At 47.3% G+C, this 17,584-nt stretch overlaps 1 protein-coding gene across 1 annotated transcript in view; it reads left to right on the forward strand.

The window, feature by feature from the left end:
- The window catches only part of lrig1 (leucine-rich repeats and immunoglobulin-like domains 1), a 36,688-nt gene extending 19,307 nt beyond the window's left edge, over positions 1 to 17,381 (forward strand). The window contains exons 4-18 of the mRNA XM_041033294.1: positions 881 to 1,018; positions 1,432 to 1,575; positions 3,077 to 3,220; positions 3,805 to 3,948; positions 5,749 to 5,892; positions 8,156 to 8,236; positions 10,098 to 10,169; positions 10,705 to 10,776; positions 11,008 to 11,171; positions 11,601 to 11,954; positions 12,890 to 13,171; positions 14,769 to 15,203; positions 15,515 to 15,649; positions 15,889 to 16,176; positions 16,734 to 17,381. Coding sequence (XP_040889228.1) covers positions 881 to 1,018; positions 1,432 to 1,575; positions 3,077 to 3,220; positions 3,805 to 3,948; positions 5,749 to 5,892; positions 8,156 to 8,236; positions 10,098 to 10,169; positions 10,705 to 10,776; positions 11,008 to 11,171; positions 11,601 to 11,954; positions 12,890 to 13,171; positions 14,769 to 15,203; positions 15,515 to 15,649; positions 15,889 to 16,176; positions 16,734 to 16,936 — 2,800 coding nt within the window. The 3' untranslated portion in view covers positions 16,937 to 17,381. The remainder of the gene's footprint in view (positions 1 to 880; positions 1,019 to 1,431; positions 1,576 to 3,076; positions 3,221 to 3,804; positions 3,949 to 5,748; positions 5,893 to 8,155; positions 8,237 to 10,097; positions 10,170 to 10,704; positions 10,777 to 11,007; positions 11,172 to 11,600; positions 11,955 to 12,889; positions 13,172 to 14,768; positions 15,204 to 15,514; positions 15,650 to 15,888; positions 16,177 to 16,733) is intronic.
- The last annotated feature ends 203 nt before the right edge of the window (positions 17,382 to 17,584 follow it).

Consider the following 17,584-nt stretch of genomic DNA (forward strand, 5'->3'; position numbering starts at 1 on the left):
CTACCTCAAAATAACCCAGCATAGATATTAAGGAGTGCAGGATAGGGTTGGGTGGGTGATCCTCTGCACAAATCCTCTGTGCAGGGCCAAAATAACAACTGAAATCAGTCCAGTCTTCTGTCAGGAGTCTGGCTCACCCAGGCCAACAAAGACTGACAAAACTGAACTGAGGTATCTCAACAACGTTTCCTTGTGTGCAGACTCACAAGGGATGCTTGTTTTTATAGTTAGTGTTGAAATCATTGAACTAGAAAGGTGGCATGCCGTTGCTCTTCTCCGGCTTTGGGCATCACTTCAGATTTTTCTGTAAAAAGAAGTTTCATGGGTTTTTTGGGGTTTTTTTTTTTGCATTTTTAAAAGATGGTTTAATTTTTGTTTTTCTGTCATCATAGTTGTTCCTACTTCTATGTCCTGGGTAGAAATTTGATAGTGGCTAGTCCCTCTTCAGATTCACACAGCCAGCGCTTCATTCCATAACACAATGAAGTACTCCAAAATACCCCTTCAAGTGGCTCTGGTTGATCACAGTGGCCCCATCTAATAGATTTTGTGACTAAGCTCTGTGGAGAAGCACAGGTGTCCTTGGAATTGTTTAAAGAAGGCCAGTCTCTATTTGGAAGCTCTTGAAGTACACATTTTGTGGTGGATGAAGACCACTTTGTTCTGTGTACCTTTCTCTCTCCGTGCCTGAGTGGGCTTAGAGAAGCCGGGGGATTTGGAGTGTCTTCCCTCCTTGGGTGATGGGAACAGGACACTGAAGTTGAACAGGGTAATATTTTTTGAGAAAGCGATAAGGACATTTCTCAGCGAAAAGGTTTAAGTCTTTGAGAAGGACTGTCAAACCTTTCCTAATGTCTTTTTATGTGTGTTTTTTTTCCAGACATCACAATAAGATCCGCAGTATCGATGGCAGGCGAACCAGAGAGCTTGTGTCTGTGGAAACTCTAGACCTGAGCAATAATGACATCACAGAGCTGAGAGGGCACTGCTTTCCTGCCGGCCTCCAGATCCGAGACCTGTAAGTACAAGGAAGTATTACTGTGGCTCATAGCAAACCAATCTACAAACATGTATTAATTGAAATGAAATAAAACAAGTTGAAACTTTACCAGTCGCTGTGGGGAAAAAAAAAGTTTTTGCAGCAGTCAGTATTAGTGGAAAAACAAAATAAAAGCAGAAACCGTATGCACAGTAGTGTTGCGAGTGGATATGCCCTTTGGTCTTTGGTATTTTATATCCAAAATAGTAATACCAGAGCTACATAGAGTGTTTCTAATGAAAACATGTTGGGGGGAGGGGTGAGGGCAGGTTACAACGTAAAACAAGTTTATAAAGTAACTCAAGAGAGACAGAAACAGGGCCATTCATAACCACATGCTTGTGGGTTGTTATAAATCTCTGATGTCAACAATGTGCTGTGTCTGTGTTCAGGTACCTGAGCAACAACAAGATCAGCGTGTTAGAGCTCGGAGCTCTGGACCATCTGGGCTCGACGCTACAGGTCTTGAGACTGAGCCGAAACCGCATTAGCCAGATCCCCGTGAGAGCCTTCCAGCTCCCGAGGCTCACCCAGCTGTGAGTACCGCTGGATTTCATCAGTTTAACAACATAGTTAGTGTGCTGACAAAGTTGTGTTTTGCTCTGTCATAACAGTTTGCCCTGTAAAAACAATGTATTTTTGACATTTGTGTTTAGGCTTTAAATGAATGGGTTTCCCAGCTGTAGCCTTTGGAGGCATTACAGAATTGAAAAGAATTAAGAGTCTGAACCAGGAGGAGGTTGTAGTGTCTGTTGATTGCTCTCTGTGTGTTCAACATGTGGAATGCTATTAGTGTGAGCTATACCTCTACGGGTGGATGAAGTCTGACTGGGCAAACACCAGAGCCATGTTATTGGTGATTTATTGCCCTTTTCCATATCCCCAAAGTGGTTTGTTCATTCCCCACACCGTGCTCCATTATCTTTGTCAAACTTCCCTCCAGCGTAACAGTGAGGTGGACCCATTTGTAGATCAACGCCTCCATTCTGGAGGGCGAAGGGACTCACGTAATGGGAGTCTCCCCCATTGTGGCTTCAGCAGTTTCCCCAGGTGCCTTTTGTTGGACAGGTGGCCCCGGTGACACTGTATCTGCACATGCTAGTGATGATGCACAATAGACACAAAAGAACCCGTGTGGATGTTTATCTTTGCCAACCTGGGGGCTTTTACAGCCTTCACCCGAAGTACAGATTCACAGTTACACGCTAAGACATCTCAGGCTTTATATACAGAAGAGAGAATGACTGCAGAATCTTATACCATGTTTTCTGTTCATTCCTCCTCTTAGTATCACTGTTAATTGAAAGGCTCAGGGCTTTGACCCTTGTTTGTAAGCTTAAGTCTGTGGGTCTACACCGCTGGCTCTGTGCCACAGGTGGAAAGGACTCCACTGAGGAACGCCTGTTAAGCTGGTGGTTTGTTAACGACAGAATGCTCCAGCCGAAGCGTGCAGGCCACAGGATGCTTTGGTTTTGACTTTGGTGTGATGGATGCACTTGTACAGTAGAATGAGGGCGGAACGTTACAAAAGAAAAGATGGTGTTAACCACAGGTTGAGAATTTACTTGTGGTTGTGGGCGGCGCTTCCTGTGACCGATGTGCGTGCAACTCAACTGCGACTCATGGATTTTAGAGTGGGAGGGTGTAACCCAGGTTATTTTCTGCAGCTATAATTCACAGATGTCCCTTTTAACAACTCACACGCAGATTAGAGGTAGATGCTAGCGAGGCTGCTGTGCACAGAGAAGCTTCCAGTCCCAACTCAGTCACTGCAGTGCACACAACTCAGACAGGTGTGTGGCCAAAAAGTCATTAGTTTGAAAAGAGTGAAATGAGGCGTTAGGTTGAAACTAGGAGATTTTATCTACCTGGGCGGCTCTTAATCTAAGTAGAGCCTATATGTGGGAAACGCAAAAAGAAGGGGGGGGGGGGGGGGGCGTTTGAGAAGATTTATAAAGTATGATTAAGTGCCTTACAGATTTTCTCCCATGATCATAATTTTAATTTGCCTTGGATGTTTGCCTGTCCATCATGCAGGGAGCTGAACAGGAACCGTATTCGTCAAGTGGACGGTCTGACCTTTCAGGGTCTGTCCAGCCTGGAGGTGCTCAAGCTGCAAAGAAACAGCATTAGCAAGCTGACTGATGGGGCCTTCTGGGACCTGGCAAAGATGAAAGTCCTGTGAGTAAAACAAAAAAAAAACAACTGAAAAAAACCTTTTGATACATAAACACAATAATACATTTACACAATTGTCAGAAATTTGTGTAAAATAATACATGTGGTAAGTTCTTTTGCACAAAACAGGTCTCATCAATGCCAACATCTTATTTCTACCATAATATCTCAAACTAGCCACCTGATTTGTGGAGATTGGTTGTGGCACATAGCTTGGAGCAAGTACGACCTGATAAGCTAATCTTATTTGCACCAGTTAGTGACTATTACGGGAACATTCGCCAACCAAACCTTATAAAAGAAAGATCTTTTTATGCACTTACTGGAACTTGGTCACAATCACAGCAATCACACTTTTTCTAGCCAATATGTAGTTTTTACATATTACTTCAATTACATGCAAAACAATGCACCATTTGTCACAAATTGCATTGCAAGTTTTCAGAAAAACTGCTGCAACCGTAGTAATTTCAGGACACGGTAATACTGCTCAGCTCCTGACACGCTGTTGTCTGCAAACCACTGTGTCAAGATCCTTGAATTGTCACTGTAATAATACCTACATTACTCAACTTTGTCCCATGCAGTCACTTGGACTACAACAGTCTGACAGAGGTGAACAGTGGCTCCCTGTACGGCCTGACTTCCCTCCAGCAGCTGTTCCTCAGTAACAACTCTATAGCCCGCATCAATCCTGACGGATGGAAGTTCTGCCAGAAGCTGAGGGAACTGTGAGTACCAGCATTTAAATTAGCCTGAACCCCCAAACTCTTGTACCAGGTGCCCTCTTGCAAAAAAAAAAAAAAAACCTTTCAGCAAACTGCGGTTAAAACTGGAATGATAAGTGTTGTGAGTTGGAGGAAACAAAGAACATAAGTTCAGAGCAGTTCAGCTTAAAAAATGAAAATTGTATATTTACAACGTTGCACCAAGACCAGCTGTAGAATGATATTCAGATTTTAATTCTTTAATATTTTTAGCCTGTCTCGGGGGATCTAAACCTGTTGTCTTATATCCTGAGAACCCAACACACACCCGACCCCCACCCATATCATCCATCTACCTTCCCCAGGGTTAAATGACATTGTGCTTTAACACTCAATACGCTACGCTATTCTCAGGATAAGCCTGTTTATCCCATAATTAGAGCTGAGCTCAACAGCACTCAAGCCCTTCAACAGGAGTTTTTGTACTAAGTTCTGAAGTGTGGGGGTTTGGCAAACCGGCGTGTAATCCTCTGCCGGTCGTGTTGTAGTAATTACACTGAGGGATCGCCTTCGCTGCCTTTGTCTACCGAATGAGGAGTTATTATCTGAGAGTCTTTCCTGTTCTGTTGACATGATTGTCGTATTGCTGCTTGTAAAGTGCTTTGCTCAGCTGAGGCGTTGCTAACTGCGAGGTAGCCTGGGGAATGTGTGGCGCCTATGTTTGTTTATGTGTAACAGTCAGAAGGAATAAAGAGGGAGATGGCGTTCACCTCAGTTTGCTCTGGGTATCTCAATGCCGTTTCCTGCGCTCAGGTCTTATGAATGACAGATTGCTCCCCATGCCATGCCTGAATCATCCTCCCCAGCGCCGCACCAGTCAGTGGATATATGATTTTATTATCTGGAGTTATGATGACCCCCATGGCTGATACAAGAGAGTGACTCGTCTTTATGAAGAGCCTGTTATTACATTCGCAATGGGCCAGGCTGAGCTGGTCATCAGGGAGAATCTCTGCACACATGACTGGTCAAGCAGACCTGAGGCCTGGCCACAGAGACAGACAGCGAGGCCCACAGAGAGGGCAATAAAATACACAATACTGCCTTTGACCACTGTTTGAAAGATACCCTTGTGGGATTTATCATCATTTATAATCAGGATTTATCAAAAGGTTTTTGATGCATACTATGAAAAAAACAGCTTTTCAAGTCATTCAAACAAGTTTGGAATCTTCATTTTCACTTGATTCTCGAGTAAATCAACTTGTACCAGAGAGGCAGTGAAGTCAGGTGTCACCTTGTGACTAGTGGAGTAGTCTTTCTTTCCAAGCGGCTCGGAAATCCATCTCATCCCATTTGGATTTGGAAGCTCAATGTGAAAAGAAGTAATATTTTGAGGGCCGCAGAAGACGTGAGTGACAGTATATTCCCCTGGGGTTTACCACATGCTCAAGTAGGCTTATAAATGGAGGTTGTAGACATGTGAAGTTCACACTAAGAATTTCTTTTCTTCCCTGTCAATCAGTTAGGTCCTCAGTTGAGCTCTAAGGTCTGCTAAGCCCATTCTCTCTCTCGTGTTGTGGCGAAAAAAAAAGACACAATGGAAAAACATCACAGAGTGGCAAATAGACATTGAATCAGCCATGAAATTTAAGTATAATGATGTCGCGAGCTGCCTCAGCGATCTGCCAACCTGTCATCTCCTTCCAGACCTCACACAGAACATTTCTCTTTCTTTCCCCCTTTTTTTTCCTCTGTCTCCGTCTCTGCGTCTGCCTCCGTATTTTTTTTTCTCTGTCTCATGCACTTTCCCTCTCTCTCCAGCAATCTGTCGTACAACAACTTGACTCGCCTGGATGAAGGCAGCCTAGCTGTGCTGGGGGATCTCCACACCCTGCGCCTGGGCCACAACTCCATCAGCCATATCACCGAGGGAGCCTTCAGAGGCCTCAAGGCCGTACGCGTCCTGTAAGTACACTCCCCCGCAACCACCATTACCAAGCCCCAAATAACCCCCAGCAACCAGCTCATTATGGTTTTGTCCCTGTTGACGATGAGGCTAAGATGTGCCACTTGGGAGCAGTGAAAGCTGAGATGTTTAATATTGGTTTTGCCTGTGTGATATTTGATATTTAGGTTTATGTAGTACCTTCAGTTGACTTTAAAAAGTGGGGGTTGTTTACTTTCCAAGCCAGATTTGATCTCATTTGCATTCATGTCTATTCAGGAGTTTTTTTTTTTTCAACTTTAACAAAGCGTTTGTGCATCACTATTGTTTTGGTTTCTGTAGCAACGTCTTATTTTTTTCAAGTCTTTTCTCACTTTGTTGCTTTTGTCTGGTTTTGTTTTTGGGTTTTCTGTTTTGTCTCGGACACCGGTTCCCAACAAACTTGGATCTAAAAGTGTTCTGTGTCGCTCACCTCCCTTGAGAGCCTTCCCCGCTTTTAGAAGCCATGAATAAAGACAGAGGTTTCTTTTCTCCCTCATCCACCTTTTGCACAATAAAGCCCAAACAGACCTAAAGAAGGAAAAGGAGGGAATGAAAGGGAGAAAGTCAGGGGATAAATCCAGGAGAAAGACTTGGGGGTCTTGGTTCCTCACCAAGGTCCTCTTGGCTGTTCCTCTTCCCAGTGAGAGAGCCAGAGAGCAGAGTTGTGCCAGAGTTTGCTAGACAAGCTCTCTCTCTCACAGCGAGGTGACAAGCCAAGGCACATAAGGCCTCTCTCTGCTGGTACACTGGGTGCTAGATAACTAGCTACAGAGAGAAGTAGAGGGTGGGACAGGGAGCGGAGCTTGTGGCTGCCATATCTCTGCTCTTTTCTCATGTTTTTCTCTCTTGTCTTTAATTGCTCACTTTGTTTCTTTTGGCTTTTACCCTTTGAAAGAACATTTAATGCCCATTTCTTCCTTCAGTTATCCTGTAGTGTATTCTGTCGTCTCCTCCTGATATGCCCAATACGCTCTCTATCTTTGTCTTGATTTTGCATAATCTTTTCTCTCCTTGTATCACTCCTGCACTCTGTATCTTTGAGGCAGGCCTAATCTAATCAGTGGTCGGGAGGACAGGCATAGGCTGGGCCCTGAAAAGGAGCTGGGGGAGCTTTAATTGGGCCTGCGCTGCTGGCCGTGCTGGCATGAGGCTGGAGCCTGCATCGGGGTGTGAAAGCTCCAAACAAGCCAGCCTGCCCTCTAATTCGGCCATGGGGGTCGTTGGATCATCGGGGCCCCCCTTCTCTGTGCCTGGTCTCCCTGCTCCACAGCCCCCACCACTGGCCTTGCTTTAACAAGGCAACAGCCATTCACATCCAGCCAGCCAGAAAGAGTAGGAAATTGGCAGCCTCAGTCCAGTCCAACTAAGACGGCAGCCAATGGAGACTGAAAAGAACCAGAGGGGGATAAGAGATGCCTGGAAAGCAAAGAGAGGAGGTGGGGTGGAGGGTGCTATTGTGGAGGTGGTGGAGGGTGTGGCTGACCATCAACCTCAAAGGTCCTTCTCAAGTTTGAAAGAAAGTCTTTTAATAGTTCAGAGGAGACCTCCGGTTCTGTTGTTTTTCTTTTCTATTATCATGTAAAGTGGAGCAGTGGTGGCTCCTCTGCAGCTATGACTTCAGCTACAGAGGTAGCTCTTTAGACTGTGTGAGGGGGAAACGAAGTTCATTCAGCTAATGTGTGGAAAACCCCAAACAAAACAAAAAAAAAGCCTTTTTCTCTTTTCCTTCTTTGATTGAATCCATTCTATCTTTGCCTGGCCACGGCAAAGCTTGGTCCTTAACCTCATTAAGACTCTTGGCTTCGGTTTTGGCGGTGCCATACCTGCCACCAACAGACCCAACTATCTGGCCTCTCACAAGGCATTGTGTTCCCGCCAGTCCCTCCATGCCGTCATGAATTATACATGTGTTTCCCTGTGCTGGGGCTTGCCTCGACACACCAGCACACGCGCGCACTCACATGCGCACATGGTCACACGCACGCTCCTTCTCCACCCCGCTAAGGAAAGAATGCGCTTGGTTGGCAGAGCAGAGCGGCAGAGGGGCTCTTAAGGCCAGGTGCAGAAGGGGGAGGATGATAGAGGGAGGGAGTGTGGGCAAGGGGGTAACCCGTGACTTCCAGACCAGGCCTCTGCCAGGGCTGTGAAACGCTTCAGTGCTGGCAGACTCTGTCCCCGTTCTCCTCCTTCCCTCCCTCCTTCCATCTCTCTTATCCTCCTCTTTTCTCTCATTCTCCACAGGGAGCTGGACCATAATGACATCTCTGGCACAATAGAGGACACCAATGGGGCCTTCTCTGGATTGGACAGCCTCAACAAGCTGTGAGTGTCTCCCCTCACTCTTTCTTCTACTCCCTCCACCTCTCCTTCTCTACCAACCCCTCCTTTTCATCCTTCTGTCCTGGCCTGTCACTGATTCTGGGATTCTCTCTGCTGTTCTTCAAAAACAGACAATCAGAGAAACAAGAGCAAACGTTTTCATTTTTCTCGTATCCAGAAGTTTCCCTTCAGATCCCCTCTCACCCAACTTTTCTTTGCCTGCTAAGTTTAGTCAGTAAAGTTTAAGGCCATAGAGTTTTGAGATATCTGTCCCCTCAAGACCGCACACCCTACTTGGAAGGGAGGGGTTCACAGTGTACGATGACTTATTGGGCCCTTCTTTGTTTTTTATGAGGTCTGTTCATGAAATATCAAAGGTCATTTTTTCTCTTCCCTCATCCTGTAGAAGCCCAGGCCAGTTATTCTCCGGTCCAATCTGGCTTTCATCTTATGATTTCATTGTTTCACTGTAGCTTTATGGTCAGACTGGGTTCTCCCTGCTGCTAATGGTTCAAGGAGGAGATACAGTGAACTATTTTGTATCTGTTTTTCATGATTACTCATAGATGTTTTCATTCATCAAGGCAGCTAGTAAGAAAAAAGTTCAATGTCAAAAGCTGGCGAGTTGAGAAATTGCAGCGGACGTTGAGTTGCTGGCATTGAGCGGCAATCATCAGCCTTCAGGATGAAAAGATGATGTCCAGCCAAGATGGTTCCCAGTGTGAGCACCGCTGAAAGAGAAAGAACGGGAGAAAGGGCTTTTCTTCGAGCTGGCAGGGGTTCGCTCCCCAATAGGCTTATTTCTATTTCTCCTCCATGCCTCCGCTCCTCTCTTCCCTCCGTTCCCAGTCCCTGTTGTTAGGAACTGAGAGAGGGTGAAATTGAGGGCTGCATTCAGTCATCAACATCAAACGCCTCACACGCCCCGCCCTCTGACCCTGCCCCTTTTGTCACGACGTTGGCGGAAGCGGGCCGCCGCATCCAGGCGCTGGCAAAGCGAGCCATGGGAAAAAGAGATGCAGAAAAGAGAAAGAAGTGGCGAGACATCAAAGTGTCCACCACGCACACTGGGTTCCCTAAAAGCAGCTTGTGAATGCCGCCACATGGGAGGGAAGTGGGTCTTGCAGCTCTAAGCCAAGGCAAAATAAGAAAAAGATTTAATTCAGTCCTTGTTTTCATAGGCTCATTTAATTCCTTCAAAATAAAAGTTGCAAAAAATGACAAAGTAGCCGTCTAGTCATTTCCATGACAAGACAGCCATTTGTTTGTGTGAACATGTGGATGAGTTCGAACACTGGGGTCTTCATTGTGAAGCAGCCAGCCGTGTCTCCTCTTCCTGTGAAGCGAAGGCTATAACAGGAGAGGAACGAGGGAGGGGAGGTGGCAGCAGGGAGAGGGCGGAAGAAGGGATTAGGACCCCAAATCAGAGGGAACAGCAACTCACTTCTTGGCTCAAACTGGGTTTGACAAGCACAGACACACACACTCACACGGGTTTGCACGGATGTCCTTACAAGCGCCGCAGGGAAAAAGAACCACAACACACACACACACACACACACACACAGCACCGCCTGGTCATTCTATTAAATTCTAATAAAGATAAAAGTGGTCTTTGAAGAGCAGCGCAGAGCCCAGGTGCCCTCCCCCCCCCTTCCACCCACCTCAACCCCAACCAGTCTCCCTCACCCTTCCTCCTGGCTAATCTCCATGCAGTTCAGATTTCCAATACCTCAATCCCCTCAATCTTATCAGATTCAGCCTTGCTAATTGTGCCTCTCTCCCCCTCTTGCGCTCTCTTCTCACCCCCTTCTTCCCCTCTCTCTCTCCATCTATCGACACCCTTCATGTTTGGAAACGGCAGGACTCTGTTTGGAAACAAGATCAAGTCGGTGGCCAAGAAAGCCTTCTCTGGCCTGGAGACCCTGGAACACCTGTGAGTATCCCACAATGCTTGGCTGCTCCTCCTCCCAGCCAGGGAGAGAGAGAGAGAGAGAGACTGAGTGAGTGAGTGTGAGGGTGGAGTGTGTGTGTGTGTGTGTGTGTGTGTGAGGAGGGGAGGGGGTAGTTGCCAAAAGTAGCTGGCAGAGAGGAGACTGCTAGCAATTTAATAGCGTCTTTGTAAAAGGAGAAGACAGGGGCTTTTGCAAGTGCCCAGCTGCTTCTCTCTCGTTAGCCTAGCACAATATCAACTTTGGCCTTTTTTTTCCTGCCTCCACGCAGCAACAAAGTTATTGAGCATATGGTGAGCTCCGTAGAAGAAATGGAATTCCTATAAGCTCTTTCACAGGCCTCTGTCAAATGAGGGCAGGCACTGACGGGATAGCTGGCATGTGTCCTCAGAGATACAGACCTGGATGTTTCCACCTTGGTTACAAAGCTTGATCCTTGCTGATTAAAATATGCCAAAATGCAGGTGTGGCTGTGATGTGTATGCATTTGATGAGTAATGCGGCGTAATGTCCCAACAGGAACTTGGGAGAGAATGCCATTCGTTCCATCCAGCCCGATGCCTTCAGTAAGATGAGGAACCTCAAAACCCTGTGAGTGAAGCTGACGCGTTTACACAAACACACGTACAATTCATGTGCACGGACTCACACATGCAGAAACAGCCAGCAGCAGAGAAACACCCGCACAGGCCTCGACTCAGACTGAAACACACTCCCACAGTGCTTTTGGCTGCCATGCACATTCACAAACACATATTCAGTTACAGCTGCAACAGATGTGATATATACCACGTGCACTTAACGCTTCTCTCTCCTCCACAGTCTCATTCAGAGCGACAGCTTCCTGTGTGACTGCCAGCTCCACTGGCTCCCTGACTGGTTGGTGACACGGGGTTTGCAGGCCGGCGTCAATGCCACCTGTGCCCACCCAGAGAGCCTTAAGGGCACCAGCATCTTCCAGGCCCCGTCCAGCAGCTTTGTTTGTGGTGAGTTGTGTGTGTGCGTGTGTGTGTAATCTATGTTTACGTGGGTGGGTGTGTTGAGCAAGAGGCGTTGGAGGCACAGATGGGCCACGTTGACAGCTTGGCGCTCTTCTGCTATTTACATATTCACACATATTTGTTTGTGTGATGTTTTTGTTTAGCTCTGCGTTTGCACTCAGACATGTTAATGGATTCCTATGTGTGTTTTATTTTCCTTGCTCGCATCCATTTATGCATAGCAAGCAGACACCTACTGAGAGACATTTGTGATGTTTGACATTGGACCACGCGTGTGATTTATGCGTCCTGCTTGAGCTCACTTTGTCTCGTCTTCTCTGGGCTTCTTTTATTCTTTTTCCCTCACTATCTTTTGCCTTCTCTCACTTTCTTTCCTCCTTCCACTTCTGCTTTTCCATCACTCTCCACTTTCAGACGACCTTCCAAAACCCCAGATCACGGTGCAGCCGGAAACCACAGTGACGGTGCTCGGCAGCGACGTGCGTCTCACCTGCACGGCCGCGAGCAGCAGCTCCTCCCCCATGACCTTCGCGTGGCGAAAGGACCAAGAGCTCCTTCGTCACGCCGAGACGGAGAACTACGCTCACGTGCAAGCTCACCACCAGAGCACAACATCCGATGCGCCTGGCACAGGTGGAGGCGTGATGGAGTACACCACTATCCTTCACCTGCGGCGTGTCACCTTTGCACACGAGGGCCGTTACCAGTGCATTATCACCAACCACTTTGGCTCCACCTACTCGAGCAAAGCCCGCCTCATCGTCAACGGTAGGTTGAGATTTTGGGCTGAAATGCTCCACCACATGTTCAGTAAAGTTATTACCCCCTTTTGTTAAGTTAGATTATATTCTTATTACTGCAGGGAGAGTTGGGTCAGTGTGGTTGTAAACCATACAATGAAATGTGAGGGGAAAAAAAGAAGATAATGAGTCAAGACATCCTAGAAAAATATGTGTGTAAACATGTGTGTGATTACATCAATTGCACCAAATAAAATGCCTATTTGTGTTGTACTTATCAGACCTTCAATTGTCCCGTTTGACAGTAGAGCGATTGAGATAAGCGGCCATGCTGAGCTCTTCTCTTTCACTTGAATAAAGTCTTCTCTCTCTCTCTCTCTCTCTCGCTCGGCCTCCATCTCTTCCGGGATGGAATTCGGAACAAATTGATTTAGCGGCATGTCAGCGCTAACAGGGGCCATCTCTTCTGCACTCTGTCATTCTGCTTTCCTGCAAACGGAGAGAGGATTTATTTAGAGCTTGGTTCCCTGCCCAAGTCTGCATCAGACCCCTACTGGCAGAATCATGTCTCTGCCTTTTGTCTTGGCAAATATATGGATGGTAAGAAGCTGAAACTGCCAAAGGGGCAAAGTTTCCTATAGTTTAGGTTAGAGACTTTGTGCTTCGTGACCAGAAGTTCCCTGGGTTGAATGTCAGCACCAGCTGGGAAAATGTGGTTGGAAGAACTGAATGAGTAATGTTCTGTAACCTTCAACAACTTCTGTCAAGGTTCTGCACCCAAGGCTGCTCCAGCAGAGCTGATCAGCAGCTCGCAGGTGTGAAAGTGTATAACTTTGTGACTGTCAGAGAGGAAAATGCTGAAAAGTGGACAGTCAACGTCCTTGGATTATTATAAAGGGTAAAGAAGGTCACGCTGTGTTGGTAAACACATACTAAAGGACCTGGTGTCTTTTTCGTCCACAGTTCTTCCATCCTTTGTGAAGACTCCCAAAGACAGCACCATCAGGACCGGCCACACAGCCAGGCTGGAGTGTGCCGCAGAGGGCCACCCGGCGCCTCAGATCGCCTGGCAGAAGGACGGCGGCACGGACTTTCCTGCCGCCCGCGAGCGCCGAATGCATGTCATGCCCGACGACGACGTGTTCTTCATCATGGATGTCAAACCGGAAGACATGGGCGTGTACAGCTGCACGGCTAAAAACACAGCGGGCACCATTTCTGCCAACGCCACCCTCACCGTGCTGGGTAAGAGCTGCGTGTCTCTGCTGTATCTTGTAATTTACTTGAGCTAATATTGTCCCTTCTTTGACTTGTGTTCGGTGTAACATAGTGTTGATCATATTCCCACAACCCCAGAAACAAGCTCTTGTAAATAGCTCTGTGCTCAGTTGGGAATTGGTCAGTCAGAGGCTGCAGAATGAGAGGCTTTATATTTTTCTTTTCTCGGCAGCTGTGGCCTTGCTGCAGGTCAGGGGCCAGAGGTCACAGTTGGGGGTCAAAGGGGGATGGTGGGGGAGCAAGAGGGACTCACAGAGGGGTGTTTGTTAGGCATTCCCACCCCCCCCATCTCCTCTCCTTGGTGGGAGGGACAGTCATGGCTGCTTCACTGCAGGCCTCAGTGCTCCCAGTTTATTGGCTGTTTTACTCTGTTAAATCAAACAAAACGGAGCTTCTCTCCTGTAACCATCTCAGCACATAGATCATCTTTGTCCTTTGTCTTTGAACGGAGCAAAGCGGGCCCTTGTTGGACGGAGCCTAAAAAAGAGTTGGGGGGTTTCTTTGCTCTGTTACAAGCTTGAAATTTCCCCTAAAGCGCTCATAAGCAACTGTGTCTATATTTAACATGGTGCAGTTGGTAATTTAGCTACACATTTGCATATTGTGCGACCTGTTGGACCGCACATCAGTTCAAGCCGAGCGCTAATCCGCTCAACAATGTAGAATATTGAAGCAAGTGACTTTGCCTCTGCACTGAAGCTGTGATGTTTGGGTTTAAGAGACAGAGGAGAGGAGGGGGTGGGTGGCTGCAGTCGAGGGGCCCCTGTCTGGAAAAGAGTGGCGGGGGAGAAAAGAAAAGAAAAGCCAAAGAAGAACTGGAATGGTTGGAGTGTGTGTGTGTGGGGGAAGGTAGGCAAGTGGGATTTCAAGAAAAGAGAGGTGGGAGGAGGAGGAGGGGGATTGATGGAGAGGGAGAAAGTATTGATAGAAGAGTGAGGGGCAACTGAAGTGGGTTAAGTGAGATCTCTTAATCTGAGTATGTCCCACTGTGAGGGGAAGTGCTCAGTCTGAGAGGAGAGGCCTACCTTAAAACACACACACACACACACACACACACACACACACACACACACACACACACACACACACACACACACTCAGCCCAGTGTTGTCCATTCAGCAGAAACAGAAGTTGTCAGGGAAACAGTGAAAACTTGGAGGATTCTGTCCAGAGAGAAATGTTGTTGGTGTGTAACAACAACAACAATCATAATAATCATAATCATGATAATGAAAGTGTGTCGTGGTAACAGATTTCAGAGATTGTCAGTGTTACAGATCTGACCTCAGGTGTATCCTGTAAATGTGGTTGTTGGATGAGACTCATCATGAGATGAGCTTTCAGTGGTTGGAGATCAAACATCAGAACATCACACTCTGTGCTCAGTCCATCGAGCTGAATCACCATGACCCCGCAGTCTGTAACAGATCCTGTGAACAAAGCAGAAACCTGAGAACAGAAATCTAAAACGTTGATGCCATAGAATAAGAGAAAACACTGACCTCAGGAATCCTGCAGTCTCCGAGCTTTTCATGAGAACCTTATCACTCCTGCCCCCTACAGAGACCCCCCACCTAGCCCAGGACCTGGAGGATCGCAGCGTGGTGGTGGGGGACACGGTAGCCCTGCAGTGTAAGGCCCTGGGCAGTCCGCCGCCGCGCATCACCTGGCTGCGCAACGACCAGCCCCTGCGTCCCTCCGACAGACACTACTTCACCACGGGGAACCAGCTGCTGGTCATCGGATCCGCCTCGCTGGAAGATGCCGGCCGCTACACCTGCCTCATGTCCAACACGCTGGGCACGGAGCGCGCTCACAGCCAGCTGGTGGTGACGCAGCGCAGAAGCCCCTGCGCCCCTCCGCCGGGCCCCAGCACGGTCACTATAGGGATCATTGTCATCGCCGTGGTGACGAGCATTGTGGTGACATCGCTGGTGTGGGTTTGCATCATCTATCAGACCAGGAAGAAGAGTGAGGAGTGCAGTGTCACCAACACAGGTGAGCTTGGATCAGTTCTGCCTGGTTTATTTATAAGGTTTAGTATTATTTCTTTATTGTTTAGATCAGAAAACTTAAAAAAAAAAAAAAAAAAAAGTCAGTCGCAGTTTCCAGAGTTCCAAATTGGACCAACAGTCCAAACCCCACAATATTTAGTCTCATATCATAGAAAGAGGGAAAAGCTAATTTTCACATTTTAGAAGCTCAAACCAGAAAACTTTCCACAACACATCATCGCAGCTCTAGTCTCACAGTATCCACAGTCCTGGTTGTAACGTCTTGTGTTCCAATCTCTTCGTCTCTTTCCCCAGATGAGACGATAGTTCCTCCAGACGTCCCCAGTTACCTCTCTTCCCAGGGCACTCTGTCCGAGCGGCAGGATGTGTGTATCCGCGTGGAGGCCGGCGGTGGACCTCAGCCCAACGGACACGTCATAGACGCCACAGGTAGCCGACAGTTGAATCTCGTCTTCCAAATGTTTGCGCTCCCCAGCACTTTCTCCCACTTCCCATGAGCAAAGCTGGTGCGTTGCGTAACGATGAAAGGAGCACTGCTGTCTGTGAGGGCCTGCTCTGCATCAGAAATAATTACAGCAGACACCCAAACCACAATGTTGACATACAGTTGTTGATTTTCTGCCTCCAAATCATTTACTTTCCCCCCCTCTCTCCCCGCCTGCCTGCAGGTTTCGATGGTGCGGTAGTGTGTACAGATTGTTTGGAGAACAGCAACAGCTACTCCAAAGATCCCGACTACCTGACGCACAGTTTTGGCCCCGCCGGAGGCATGGAGTACCAGCAGCACTCCGTTCCCCCGCCATACTCTCACTTTCACCCGGCGGAGCATCACGAACTGGGGTCACACACGACCCCGCTCTGCAACGGGACACCCAACGGGATCCGGAAGGACATCCAGGGATCTGCGTTTCCAAAAAACCACAATACGTTACAAGGGAATCAACATGATAGAAAAGGTAAAGCGATCAGAGGGAGAACAAATGCCAAACAGCCTTATCCCATAAAGAAAAAACAGTAATATAGCAATAAATCCGGTTGGCCTTCTACAGCCACAGACTGTCCCAGTTTTTCTAGGAATATCATTTGTATCAGGTGATACTATGAGAAACTGTCAGTATTTTAGGAACCCACGTCAAGACAGATTCCTCTGAACCTAAAAGCTGATAGATTGGCTCCTACCAGCGTTTGACAGTGTATCATAGTTGCAAGCCCAGAGCCCCTCAGGAGATCTCTCTAAAAACACTGAAAAGCAGCTCTGACTTCTCTCCGCTGCCAAACTCCTGCAGATGCACGTCGGGGCCTGTTCTGGGATTCAGCTTCTTTTAGTGAGGAGTAATACCAGAGGAATCAGCCTCCAAATACCACTTCTCACCTCCACACGTCAACGCAGCCCTATGCACACATTCCACCGCCTCTATATCCTAAAGCTGAATGCATATTTGTCTTCACACATGTCACGCCATTGACTTTGCTTTGTTTGTAATTCCACCTCTTTCTCTCCCGTGTTCATCAGTGAGCAGAGCGGGACAGTCGCCGGCCAGCTCTCCATCACAGGAAGAGTCCTTCCACAAGCCGGTGAAGCTGACGGGCGTGACGAGCCACGGCTGCTCCGACACGGACTGTGAGCCTGAGCTCAGGCAGACTCTGCTGTCCAACGGACACACCCTCAGAGCCTCTCAGAATGAGAGCGCCCCCCTAAGGAGAGCCAGCGACTAGCACAGGTGCTGCATCCAGCCCAAGACATGGACTCGCAGTAGATGAGTGGACTTTTAATTTTTTTTTTTTTTGCACTGGGAAATAAACTGCTACCTCATATCGAGGCGATTGATCCTGAGCCTCCTGGATGTGGACTGAAAGGGAGCGCCAGGAGGAGGAAAAGAAAATAAGAAAAACACAGGGGGCATCCGGAGTTTGAAGGCGGAGCTTGTGTGGGTGGCGTCCCATCTGAGCGTATCAGCTGTACATAGTTATAACCTTCCCTTGGGAGGTGACCAATAAAAATTCTAGCTCCAAAAAAATGTGACTTGCATTTGAAGCATGTAAATGTAGGGAATCTTGTACAGTGTAAGTATGTGCAGGGGCAAAAAAAAAAAAAAGAGAAATATACCTTTGGACATTTGACTGTACATAAGAGTTTTCTTATATTATATATTATATAACTTTTACAAAAGAGTATTTGAATTTATGTGCATGACAAAGAAAGGAGTGATGGTATTTTTATTTTTCTTCAAAAAAAAACAAAACAAAACAAAAAATAGCCTTTTCAGCTTTTACCAACATTCAGCTGCGGTGCCTTATTGCATGATCAAAGAAAACTCAACTTGTAATAGCATATATCAAGAGACTTTTGTGAGAGATACTGGT

Source organism: Toxotes jaculatrix, chromosome 3, assembly GCF_017976425.1.
Source record: "Toxotes jaculatrix isolate fToxJac2 chromosome 3, fToxJac2.pri, whole genome shotgun sequence".
In the NCBI taxonomy this organism is placed as follows: Eukaryota; Metazoa; Chordata; class Actinopteri; family Toxotidae; genus Toxotes; species Toxotes jaculatrix.